The following is a 12,904-nucleotide window of genomic DNA, read 5'->3' as shown; positions in this document are numbered from 1 at the left end:
GCAGGCTCAGACAGGGTTGGTTAAAGGAATGAACAAATGACTGAATGGATGAGTGAATGGTTTATCCCCAAGGAACTTCATGGATGAGCTCTACCTGGGAGCATCTGATTTTTATAAGAAAATTCTTGGGGGGTGGGGGTGAAATAATGAATAAGAATTCCACAGGGGTGGAATTTCGGCATCTATGGGGAGATGTCTGGGGCTCACTCTGAGAATCACGTTGTTGTTTTTAAGCTGTAATTTGGGGAAAAACATGTTTTTGAAAATTGGTCATTATTCATCAGATTTTTAGAAATTTAAAGTCAATGTGTTTTAAAAGAGTTCTACTTTGTTCCGGGACTCCAAAACATATTTAAAATTTAGTGCATTCAGAAATACCACCTGTTTTCTAAGGAGGAGGGGGGTGGAGAGGGCAGGCTGAAGAAGAGGCTATGTCAGGCAGCAGAGGCTCACTCAGATCCTCATTTGCAAAATCCCGCGAGGACAGGGCTCCTTAGTAGCTGCTGGGGCTGTATTTCTTACTGTTTCCGCCTTTCTCATTTTTCTCATAAATAACGTTGCTTTGCTTTTCCATTTTTGCAGTCTTTATCCCAATATTAGGCTATTTTCTTCTCCTAATAATCAAACAACCATAATAAGAGAAGGAACCATTTATTGCTTTCCTTCTCTGGGCCGCCTCTGGGCCTAGGGCTTTGCACTCTGCTCTCAGTAGGACCAACCAGGGGCAGGGGCGTCACCCAAGCTCGTCAGCAACGTGAAAGTTGGCCGACCCACAGAATCTGGGGCCCCGCCCCAGACGCCAGTGTCAGAATCTGCATTTCAACAAGATCCCTTCAGATTGGAGAAGCCTGCTGCCCTCACGAATTATCTCACCGAGTCCCAGCCCGGTGAGAGAGGTAGGCACGCTTTCACTTCCCAGCTGAGCAAACTGCAGCCGATCGGTAGATACCTGTAACTGTTCTCCTTGCTCAGTGCAGCAGCCTGGATCTGAAGCCCCACCTCTGGGGTGTCACCATGGGTTCCTACCCGCCCTCTGGTGAGCTGCATCCCTTTCCAGGACGCAGGAACTTCCTAGAATCTCACTGGGGTCACACCTGCTCACCTGCTCTGTGGCTCCCCATGGCCTGTGCAATGAAGTTCAGAATCCTTGATCTGGAAGCCAAGACCCTCCCGACTGGCCTCCTTCCAGTGGCCGAAGCATAGGGACCCTTCCCTCCAGGCGGACGAATCACTGTTCCTCCATGGTGTGTGCACTTTCCTGCACCCCTGCCTTTGTTCAAGTTTTCCTTTTGATCCAGGGGCAGCTCCAGAATGTCTACGTGGGAGGGGCTCGGGGAGAGCCATCTGCCTGGGGTGAGGGTGTGTGGGATCTTGAACCGTGTTTACATAGTCGTTTGGGTGAGATGTCGGTCTCAAAGGGCAGGATGTGGGTGGGTCAGCTGAAGGGGGATGCTGTCCTATCCCTCCCTTGGCCTGACCTGCTGTGTTGAGATCTGGCCATCCACCAAGCCTCAGCCGGTCTACTCCTTTCGTGACGCCCACCCTCATTCTTTTCACCTCCACAGTGGGCTTCACTCACAGACAGAGCATCCCACCTTAGACCGCAGTTATCTACTGGGGTGTGGAACCCCCACTTGCGCACTGCAAACAGTGGGATGGCATGCCCGCCCTCCTGAGGTTCGTCCCAGCCGCACCTTGCACGGGCTCAAACTGGAAAATGGGCAGCCACTGCTTATCCTCAGAGAATGAAAACAAAGAGTCCTTGTTTTAAGAGATGGTTTTTAATAGAAAATGTGAGGTCTAGTAGGGCCAACAGATTGGGAGACAGTTATCAATGAAGAGATGGTTTATTAGTCACCATTCCCAAGAGAAGGGTCACACCACACGGGGAGGCACCAGGGTTGATCAGGAAGTGGGGGGAGGGGACATGGGCAAGAGACCTTATTGTGGTTTCCATGGAAAGGATAGGCGAGGCAGGACACACAGGCGTAGGACTGGCTAGTCTGAATGACTGCAGTGGGCTCCAGGGCAGAGGGGCTGGCCTTGGTTGTCGGGACTGGCTCTGGAGGGGCAGTGGCTGGAGCTCCAGGGAGGTGGTAGGTAGTGAACTCTGGGTTGGTCGAGTTGTATTTGAAAAGGATGCCTGGGGGCATGTTGTTTACAATCTCTAGGAGTTGGCTAACCCTGGGAGGAGCAGTCCCTTCAGGGTCCGAAAGGCCCCAGATGTCGAAGCACCAGAACACAGAAAATAAAAGACACGGTTAACACAGCCCTCGACCTTTAAGGAAGCTCTCCGATCCCGGATGCTCGGGCTGAGCTGACGGCAACCTCCAGGAACCCGTGTCTGTCCCCGGCATCTGGCTTCCTGGACTGTTCCCCACAGCTGGATCCGCTGGCGTTTGGTAAGGCCGTTGCACAGAAGACCCACATCGGATCAGAACGTCTGGCTCACCACCCCTCTGACGTCCTTCTAGGGACTCTGGACTGTGATACGCTGGGAAGCACCAGTGGGCTCCCGGGCAGGGGCTCTCGATACAGAAGTGTCCTCTCTCAGTGTGTACGTCTGTCATGTTTGGGGGACAGAGTCTTTCCAAGGGTCTGAGCACTAGGAAGGGTGGGGTGTTCCCCTTGAGGCAGAGGGTCTGAAGGCTGGGGGGGGGGCGGGGTGCAGCTCGAATGCTGCCAACGCATTGTGGGCAGGAGACAGACCTTGGAAAAATATGTATACCTTTTAGTTCAACCTCCGTTGAAAGGTACTTTCTGATACAAGTACTACGATATTCACAGTTCCAGTCCTTACAAGCAACCCTGAGAGGCAGAAAGGGCCTTTATTGCCAATGCCATGCCCAGGTGGACCTGAAGCTGGGTGAGTGAAGTCCGTGCACAGGGTGGGTGCCAAGTCCCATCCAGGGCCCCTCGTAACCCTGGAGCCTCCACAGAAGAGCACAAGTGTCTTGGTCCAAATCTCTGGGTTTCAGTGCAAAACCCCCTCTGGCTCCAGAAGAAGGTAATTTTGCAGGGACTTCGGCAAGGGCAACTGGGGCACGAGGAAAAAGCACTTTCTGCTAAACAGCTTCCGAATGGCACAGCGGCAGAGATGCTGCAGACAGCGTGGGCTGTGGGCCAAGGCAAAGAGGGACTGGTAGAAAGGCTGGTGCATCTGAAAAGAAGGCGGGGGAACGTCAGTCTGGGCACACGGAACCAACACACGTCTCTCTCCCAGACAGAAGAGCCCTGGCGGCACAGGTGATCCTTTCCCGGCTACTGATGCGGGACAACCCTCCCCGAGAGGGTCCGGATACTTTTCTCAAGTGCAGCTCCTGCCCAGTCAGACGGAAGTCTGCTTTGGGTGATTTCAGATACTATGGGTAGAACCTCCTAGAATTCCCCTCTGCCCACCCGCTTTGTAGAGCACACTTTGTTGTTCAGTAATCTGAACAGGACTCAAGTCAGTGAAACACGAGGGGACATTTTCTAGAAGCTTCTAGAAACAAAAAGTTCTCTCTTTCTTAATTGACAGTCACCTGTGGACTTTGTTGTATGTGGACGCAGTGCCAGCAGCTGCCTCGGTCATATCTTAAGCTGAGAAAGAAACTGACACCCAGGAGCCAGGACCTCCACGGCCCACCCTCCTCTGGACAGTGGTTACTGCAGCCCTGAGCTTCTTAAGCCCGTGTGGGTCGGTTTTCTGTTCCTTGCAGCCCACAGGACCCCAATCAGAACCACAGGTTGTGTGATTACTGAGCCTCCAGAAGAAAAGCAGACACATCATATATGCCCCCAATTTGCCTTTCTCGTCCCTTCTCCAGGTGTTTTCTACTTACCTGAGTATTAGTGCAAAACTCCACACGTGGGTGAACAGAAACAGACGACAGTCTTGTACTAACGGGGGAAGAAGGGGCAGCTTCCTCACCTGAAACACTTCTTCAGGGATCACCTCCTTCCAGGACTCTGACACACGGAGCTGAGGGTAGGAGTTGAAAAGAACCTCGAGGACAGCTGGGGCTGGCGCGCAGGTCTTCAGCACCTGGTTGGAAATGGTGGGAGGCACAGTTTGGGTGGGCTGGGTTTTGGGTCCAGGTGGGCAAGGGTGGGGAGACAGGAGGGTGTGCTTGGGTCCCACTGCTGCCACTTCCTGGCTGTGCGACGTCACTGTCCTCCCAGGGAACAGTAGCAATCCCAGTAACAGTACAATAGGGCCGTTGTAGGGCCCCAGGAGCTAGTGCACAGGTAAGCACAGGGCAGAGCTCTGTAAGGGGCTGTCTTATCAACACGAAACGTCTGGGCCAAGCGGTAGGCATTCAAGTTCCCAGGAGGAATATACTGATGGCCGGGCAGGCTCCTTTGGCTCCGGGGAGCTGCTCAGAGAAAAGGAAGTATGCTCTGCTGGGAGGGAATCTGGCCCAGGGATGGTGTTCCCAGTTTCTTACTTCGATTTTCTAACGTGTCGGGAAACTGGGGGAGAAGAATTGCTTTGCTGTTCCATTTCTTCTCCACTCGGCCTTTCCGTTTTATTTTCAGAGTCCCCACTGGCAAAGAATGTTTATTTTCTAATTTGCAAAGTCTACAGTTCAAGTCCATCAGCTTCATCACAGAGATGGAAACAGTGCTTGCTTTTTAAAAAATAAACTTCTTTTTGGTGTTGTTGTTATGAAGAAGTTCCAAAGTACACGAAGTAGACTGAATAGTAGGGGAAACCCTCACGTACCCACATCAGTTCATGGCCAATCCTGCCCTATCCATACCTCCAGATCCCCTCCCTAATGTTATTTTAAAGCAAATTCAGTGTATCATCATTTCATCCGTAAGTATTTGTGTGTCTCTTAAAGGAAGTTTAGAAGAAATGCAAACACAGTTGTCACTGTAACAGCTGAGAAATTAACAATAGTTTCTTAGTAGCACCTAATATATAGTCAATGGTTAAATTCACAAATTTCTCTTAAATGCCATTATATCAAAAACAGTCATTTGTTTGTTTGAATAAGAATTCAAATAAGACCAACACCTTTACATTGGTTGATGTGATATATTTTCAGGTCTTTCTTTTCTGTTTCATGTTGACATATTTGTGGAAGAAACTAGGTTATTTGTCCTGTAGAGTTTCTCACTGTTGGGATTTTGCTGATTGTATCCCTGGGGCATGCCGCTCTTTCTCAGCTTTCTGTAAATTAGTAGTTGGGTTCAGAAGCTTGACCAAATTCAGATTTGATTTTGGGGAGGGGCAGGGCAACTTCATTATTCTCTGTTTGTGAGGTTTAGGACTTACCAAGTGTTGCAGAATTGTTCTTTTTATTTCCTGGTTGAGAAAACTGAGGTGAAGCAATCTTTCTAAGGTCAGGCACCAAATACCTACAGTAGACAACAGTCAGAGCCAATGGCGAGCGTGGCCTGCAGCACGCTCACCGGTGCTCCTTGAACACACCCAATACGGTTGCTCCCTTTACAGCTTACCTAGCTTCTTTCAGATCTAACATCCCTTTAAGACCCAGGAAAGCAAAATTTTAAAATTTCACATTTCTTTGTTCAGAGATAACCACTGTCAACATTTTGTATATACTAAGGTTATATGCACTTAGACAAGGAATTAATATATATACCAAAATGAGCTAGTGCTTTGCACATCATTTTGAAAATTTATTTTTTATCAAAATAGATTGTGAACAATTCAAAAATTATAAATGAGCATTTAAACATCATTTTTAGTGGCCATAAAATATTGTATGAACATATCATAATGAATTCAATGAATGAACTACTATAAGTTGCCGCAGTATTTTCTGATATTATAAACAGTGAACATCTGTGAACACAATTCTCTCTCTCTCTGCCCCCAGCTTAGATTGCTTATACTGCATTGCTGGAAGTAGAACTGCAGGGTCGAAGGCTGTGTATGTTTTAAGGCTTTTAAAACATACTGTCAAATTATAAGTAAGTTATTACACTTTTTTTTTTTTTTTAATTTATTTTTTTATTTTTTGCGGTACGCGGGCCTCTCACTGTTGTGGCCTCTCCCGTTGTGGAGCACAGGCTCCGGATGCGCAGGCCCAGCGGCCATGGCCCACGGGCCCAGCCGCTCTGCGGCATGTGGGACCCTCCCGGACCGGGGCACGAACCCGTGTCCCCTGCATCGGCAGGCGGACTCTCAACCACTGCGCCACCAGGGAAGCCCAGTTATTACACTTTTTAAAGAACTGAGTATGAGAGTGCCTCTTTCTTCCTACCCAGACCATCTCATTAATTATTTAAATCTGATAGGTACAATATGGCATGTTTACTTTTGGCTGACCATTTGCCTTTCTTCTTTTGTGAATTGCTAAATTATGTCTTTTGCTCATTTTTTCTACAGTGTATTCATTTTTTCTATTGATTTGTAAGTACACTTTATTTATTAAGGTTATTTTTCAGGTAGGGAATCATTTTCGCAAATAATGGTATTTTCTCCTCCTCAGTATTAATATTTCTTATTTTATTGTCCTATTACATTGGCTAGAGCGTTAAAATTCAATGTTAAATAGCGACATTGATAGCAGGCATCATCATCTTAGTCCTAATTGTTTTTTTTTTTTTCGGTACGCGGGCCTCTCACTGTTGTGGCCTCTCCCGTTGCTGAGCACAGGCTCCGGACGCGCAGGCTCAGTGGCCATGGCTCACGGGCCTAGCCGCTCCGCGGCATGTGGCATCCTCCTGGACCAGGGCACGAACCCACGTCCCCTGCATCGGCAGACGGACTCTCAACCACTGCGCCACCAGGGAAGCCCTTAGTCCTAATTTAAATAGGATTGTCTCTAACATTTCACCATAATCTTGGGTATTAGTTTCACATAAATACTCTAAGTTAAGGAAATATCTTTGTATTCCTAGGTTACTACAAATTTTAGGATTTATTTTTTTTGCCTTTTTCTAACCAAGTTGATACCAAAAGGCTTTCCAATATTAACCCATTTCTGCCTTCACAAAACAGACTCTGGCTATTCTTCTAAATAGAATGGCAGATTCAACTTGCTAAGATTTTTGCAGCTCTCTTGATAACTAAATGTGGTTTACAGTTTCAGCTTTTTGAGCTATTATTGTCAGGTTTTAATATCACTTTATGTTAACTTAGTAAAACCATCTGAGAAAACTATCTTTTTAATACTCTGGTAGATTTTGAAAAGTAGATAATTATTGGAAATAAGAAAGCATGACGGACCTTTCATTTGAAGCTTTTAAGCCTAGCCTTTAGTTGTAGGTGATAATTTAATATTTTCAATTTCTTTCACGGTTACTGGCATATTTTGTTTTGATTTCTTCTTGGCTCAATTTTGTTCACCTATATTTTCCTGGAAAAAGAAAAGAAATTTAGCATTTCATGTGTATCAGTCAGGGTTCTAACAGGGAATAGATGGCGTACTCGATACAGGATCATTCCAGGAGGGTTTATTGATACGGGGCTTATTTATAGCCAGGGGAACCACAGGGAACAGTGCATTGATATAGAGCCGGCAGCAGAGCTACTTCCACTCCTGGGTCTGCAGGGTGAGAGCATGGGGTGGGTGATCCTGGGCCTGAAGCTGAGAGGGCGCCAAGTGGATACATCCTCTGACCTCACTCTCCTCACTCCCCTGCTTCTGGGACACTGCACTGGTGAAACCCAGGAAGCAAGGGCCAGGAGCCTTGCAGCCGTGTCCATGCAGGTGGAGAACAAATCTGGGCAGGGGCGTATCTCCACTGTATATAGGAATAAGCACCCTGTCTCATTTGAGATTCACTATGATTGTATTGGGAATTGTTTTTCATGTTTAGCCTTGCTGGAATTTTGTCTATTTTAATTTTTTCCTCAGGAAACCAGCTATCGGATTACATTGATCAGTTCTCTTTAAAAATATTCCAATCTATTGCTTTTTGCCTTTATCGTTATTAATCCCTTTCTCCATTTCTCTTTCCAGCTCCTTGGACTGACTGCTCAGTTAACTTGACAATGTGTTTTCTCTTGTGTCACAATAAAGCAATTTTTCAAGCGCTCTGGATCTTCCTTTGAACAGAGGTGTGGTCCGAGCCATAAGTTCTGACGCACAATGTTGTCACTGTCTTTCTTTCTTAAACAGTCTGCAATTAAATAACTACTGACGCAGTATTCATTTGGGAGCGTGTGATGAAATTTTCAAAAAGTTAATTTTTAAAAATTTTTGGCCACACTGTGCCTTGCGGCTTGCGGGATCTCAGTTTCCCAACCAAGGATTGAACTCGGGTCACGGCAGTGAAAGCCTAGAATCCTAACCACTAGGCCACCAAGGAACTCCATAAATTATTTTTAAAAATTAACTTTTGCTATTAATTTTCTGGAGTATTGTATTCCGGCTTTAAATAATGTCTGATTTTGAAGTACTAGAAGTTGTATTCTGTTTGACGGTTCAAAGTTCAACATGTATATGTCACATTTATGATTGGAAGCTTCTAACATTTTTTTCCCTACTTTATCTATGGGAAAGACTGAGATATGAATTAAAAATCATCTAGAATTATTATTTTTCAGTTACTTTCTCCATTGTAACATAATCTCTTTTTGGCACGTAAGGTTCTTAATGGTTATCTCTTCACTATGGACTGTATCCGTTATCAGTGTCGAGCGAATCTTCTCTTCTCATTTTGCGTATTTCCCTGGGATTTGTCTACATTGCATATTGATATCAGTACCTCATTTTATTTTCAGTTTGTTTTTGCTAGAATTCCCTCTGCCCACTCTTTAATTCTAACCTTTTGTTTCACGTTGTTTTAAAGTGTTTGAGAGTCTCTACTGGTAATAGGGTAACTTAAGAAATCTGTATTTATTGTTATAGATAATCTGTCTGGTTTTACTTCTATCGTTTTATTCCTTACGATTTTTTATGCTTCTTGTTTCCTTTGTTGTCTGATTTCTGTTACACAGGTTTGTATTTTCTTTGTATTTATCGTTTATATATTTAAAAAAGATTTTTTTTTGGCTGCATTGGGTCTTTGTTGCCTTGCGTGGGCTTCTCATTGCGGTGGCTTCTCTTGTTGCGGAGCACGGGCTCTAGGCGCTCGGGCTTCAGTAGTTGTGGCTCGTGGGCTCTAGAGTGCAGGCTCAGTAGTTGTGGTGCACGGGCTTAGCTGTTCCGCAGCATGTGGGATCTTCCCGGACCAGGGATCGAACCCATGTCCCCTGCACTGGCAGGTGGATTCTTAACCACTGTGCCACCAGGGAAGTCCCTATCTTTTATATTTTGGAAGTCTATATCTTATTTAAAATTGTACTAGTGGTTACCTTCAGAATAAAAATATATTAACCTATACTTCTCTAAACATCAAAATAGTATCTTTTGCGCTCTAGATGTACCATTATCCCTTCTCTCACCTCTCTTAACCAATTCTTCTCCCTCCTTAGTAACATCTGAAGTTTGTGTTCTGGATTATAATTAGTACAAGATCTTATTTTATGCTATATATCTCCTTGGGAAATAACTTTTGGTAGTTGCATTTAGTTTCACCACCTGCCTGACAATTATTTAAGTTGTCTCTATTTTAACTGGATTGTTTAAGCCATTCATTCCACAGATATTTAATCAATTTCCTACTAGACGTTAAAGATTGTGTTATGTTTGTGTGATAACAAAGGCAAGCCTTGGCTTCACAGAATTTTACGGTCCCAAATGATACAGTCTCAAGTAATAGTAGCAGTAGTAGTAGTAATAAAAATAAATGTATAGGTGCCGTAGTACTATGGTGAGAGAATCACCAGGTGCTAGAAATGACACCTAACTCAGACCTAGATTTGCAATGGGGTGGTGAGTTGATCAAGGAAAGATTTCTGGAGGAAGTGACATTCAAGCTAAGACATGGAGTAGGAGTTACGAAAGGTGTGGAGAGTTCTGAGGACCAAAATGTTCTAGGTGGAGAAAACATTTACCAAACTTGGAATGTGAAAAGGAACAAAAAATATTGGCTGTGGCATGGAGTTGGACATGGAGAGTAGTGAAAACTGGGACTGGAGAGGAAAGCAGGGTCAGATCTAGAAGACCACCGTCTGCCATGATAGGGAGGGAGGCTGGACTTACCCTGAGGGCACCCAAGAGGCCTTGAAGGATGAGTGGAGGAGTGACAGGGTCAGGTTTTAATTTTAGAAATGTCACCATGGCTACAGTGTCGAGAAGAGTTTCATGGGGCCATATTGGAGGCAGACAGCCCAGTTACGAGGGTATTTTTGCAATCTAGCGGAGAGATGGTGGTGGCCTAACCTCAGCTGGTGGCAGCCAGGATGGAAAGAGAAGAAAGATTTTGAGAGATATTTAAGAGGTCGACCTGAGACAATGTGCAGATTGAGTTTCCCAATCCTGAGACAGTCTTTCCCATCACCTCTTGGTCAGCTGGGTACTCCCATCCCATCTGGCCTTTTGTCTCCACTACTCCACCCAACCCGCCCTTGCCAAGAGCGCCCATGAGCAGGCTGCATCTGGTGGTCATGGCTCTGCCTCGCCTCGTGCTGTGTATCAGCACTTCTGACACAGTTGATCACGTCCTCCACTTGATGTGTTCTTCTCTTGGCTTCCAGGAAGCCACACTTCTACTCCTTCACCTCCCTCACTGCTGCTCCTTCTGTTTCCTCTGCTACTTTCTCATCTCTGCATCTTCTCCCTGCTGGAATGGCCTTGGATTTAGTCCTCCTTCCTCTTCTCTATTTACTCTCCCTTCCTGGTGATCTCATTCAGCTTCCTGGCTTTAAATACCATCCATATGCCACCGGCCCTCGAAAGCGTATCTCCAGGTCAGTCAAACCTCCCTCCCAAGCTCCAGGCTTGAATAGCCAACTGCTTACTTGATATCTCCTTGTGGCTGGCTCTATCTCACACTTAATGTATCGGAAACGTAAATCCTAAGTCTCCCCTCAGCCCCGGACTTACTTTCCCCATAAGCTTCCCCATAACAGTTGATGGTGCGTCTCACCTTTCAGTCTCTCAGGCTAAAAGTCTTGGAGTCATCTTTGACTCCTCTTCTCTCATGTCCCACAGCCAATCTGTCAAGAAATCCTGTTGGCTCCACCTTCAAAATACATCCAGAATCAGACCACCTCCCTCGTCCATGCCACCGTTATCCCTCAGGTGGATTAAGGTCACAACCTCCTAAGTCATCTCCCCACTTCCATTCTGTTCCTCCTAAGGTATGTTCTCAACATGGAGACCGCAAAAAGCCTCATAAGATGTCAGTCAGGCCATACCCCTCCTCTGCTCAAACCACTCCAATGGCCAAAGTCATTGCAATGTCCTACGAGACCCCACACAGTCTGTGCCCCTCCCCCACCTCTCCCATCTTATCTCCTGCTACCGTCCCACTGGTTCTCTCCACCTTCAGCCACACTGCTTCCTCTGTTGTTCCCCACGTGGATCAGGCTCACTCCAGCCTTGGGGCCACAGACTCTTGGCCTGTCTGCTGGGCTGCTCTTTGCCTAGACATCTGCTTAGCTGATTCCCTCACCTCTCTCAAGTCTACTCAGAAACCACCCATCCTAACTACCCTCTTTAAAACGCACTGTCTCCCGTCTTGCTTCTTCTCCCCTAGCCCTTATCATTTTATTGGCCCATTTATTATGCGTGTTGTTTACTGTCTGTCTTCCCCATTAGCATGTAAGCTCCATGAGGGAAGCGATACTTTTTTCCCCTGATTTATTCACTCATTAGGTCTCCTAAGCGTCTAGTATGTTGTTGGCAAATGCTGGTGCTCAATAAATATTTGTTGAATAAATAATGCAGTAAACAGAAATATTTTTTCTTTTAAAAAAATGCATTAGGGAGGCATGTCTTACGAGCCCTTGATATCTAAAAGTGTCTTTCTTTTGCCATCAAAATGAAAGCTATCTTGGCTGAAACTAGAATTCTAGCGTCCGAACCTTTTCTTTAAAAATCTGTAGATGATATTTCATTGTCTTACAATAACACTGCAGCAGAGAAATCTGAGTCCAGCCTGATTTTTATTCCCTTATGAATAACCTGTTTGCTGCTTGGATACTCTGCAAGCCTTTTTAGAACATTTTTTTTAGAATGTATATCGGTATGTGTCTCCCATCACTGATTTGCAGAGAATGTCCATTCAACTTCTCTATGTTAAGATATTTTAGTGCAGCTAAGTCTTCTTCTATTATGTCTTTGATTATTGTTTCTGATCCATTGTTGTATGTTCTTCAATAATATCACTTATCTGTGAATTGGCTCTCTGCTCTTTGTCCTTTACGACCATCACTTTGTTTTTTAGTTTCTTGGCTTTGTTTTTTCTTTTGCACTTAAGAAGTTCTTTTTTTTTTCGTTTTTTGTGGTACGCGGGCCTCTCACTGCTGAGGCCTCTCCCGTCGCGGAGCACAGGCTCTGGACGCGCAGGCCCAGTGGCCATGGCTCATGGGCCCAGCTGCTCTGCGGCACGCGGGATCTTCCTGGACCTGGGCACGAACCCGTGTCCCCTGCATCGGCAGGTGGACTCTCCACCACTGCGCCACCAGGGAAGCCCTCTTTTTTTTTTTTTTAAATAAATTTATTTTATTTATTTTTATGTTTGGCTGCATTGGGTCTTCGTTGCTACATGTGGGCTTTCTCTAGTTGCCGCAAGTGGGGGCTACTCTTCGTTGCAGTGTGCAGGCTTCTCATTGTGGTGGCTTCTCTTGTTGGGAGCACGGGCTCTAGGCACGCAGGCTTCAGTCGTTGTGGCACACAGGCTCAGTAGTTGTGGCTTGGGGGCTCTAGAGCGCAGGCTCAGTAGTTGTGGCGCATGGGCTTAGTTGCTCTGTGGCATGTGGGATCTTCCTGGACCAGGGCTTGAACCCGTGTCTCCTGCACTGGCAGGCGTATTCTTAACCACTCTGCCACCAGGAAAGCCCCAGAAGATCTTTTAATATTAGTCCTTTGTAGTGAACATTGTGGTTGAC

At 45.9% G+C, this 12,904-nt stretch overlaps 1 protein-coding gene across 4 annotated transcripts in view; it reads right to left on the bottom strand.

Moving 5' to 3' along the window:
• Positions 1–1,783: 1,783 nt before the first annotated feature.
• ASB18 (ankyrin repeat and SOCS box containing 18) overlaps positions 1,784–12,904 on the bottom strand; it is a 63,079-nt gene continuing 51,958 nt past the window's right edge. For 3 of the 4 annotated variants that reach the window (XM_082658701.1, XM_082658702.1, XM_082658700.1), the window contains 2 exons: positions 3,914–4,027; positions 1,784–3,160 (listed from right to left, as the gene is read on the bottom strand). In XM_082658701.1, coding sequence (XP_082514827.1) covers positions 2,975–3,160; positions 3,914–4,027 — 300 coding nt within the window. In that variant the 3' untranslated portion in view covers positions 1,784–2,974. The remainder of the gene's footprint in view (positions 3,161–3,913; positions 4,028–12,904) is intronic. The other variant, XR_014297009.1, reaches the window with a different exon arrangement.

This window comes from Grampus griseus, assembly GCF_964374135.1.
Source record: "Grampus griseus genome assembly, chromosome: 7".
Taxonomy (NCBI): Eukaryota; Metazoa; Chordata; class Mammalia; order Artiodactyla; family Delphinidae; genus Grampus; species Grampus griseus.
This window is presented reverse-complemented; position numbering and strand designations above follow the sequence as displayed.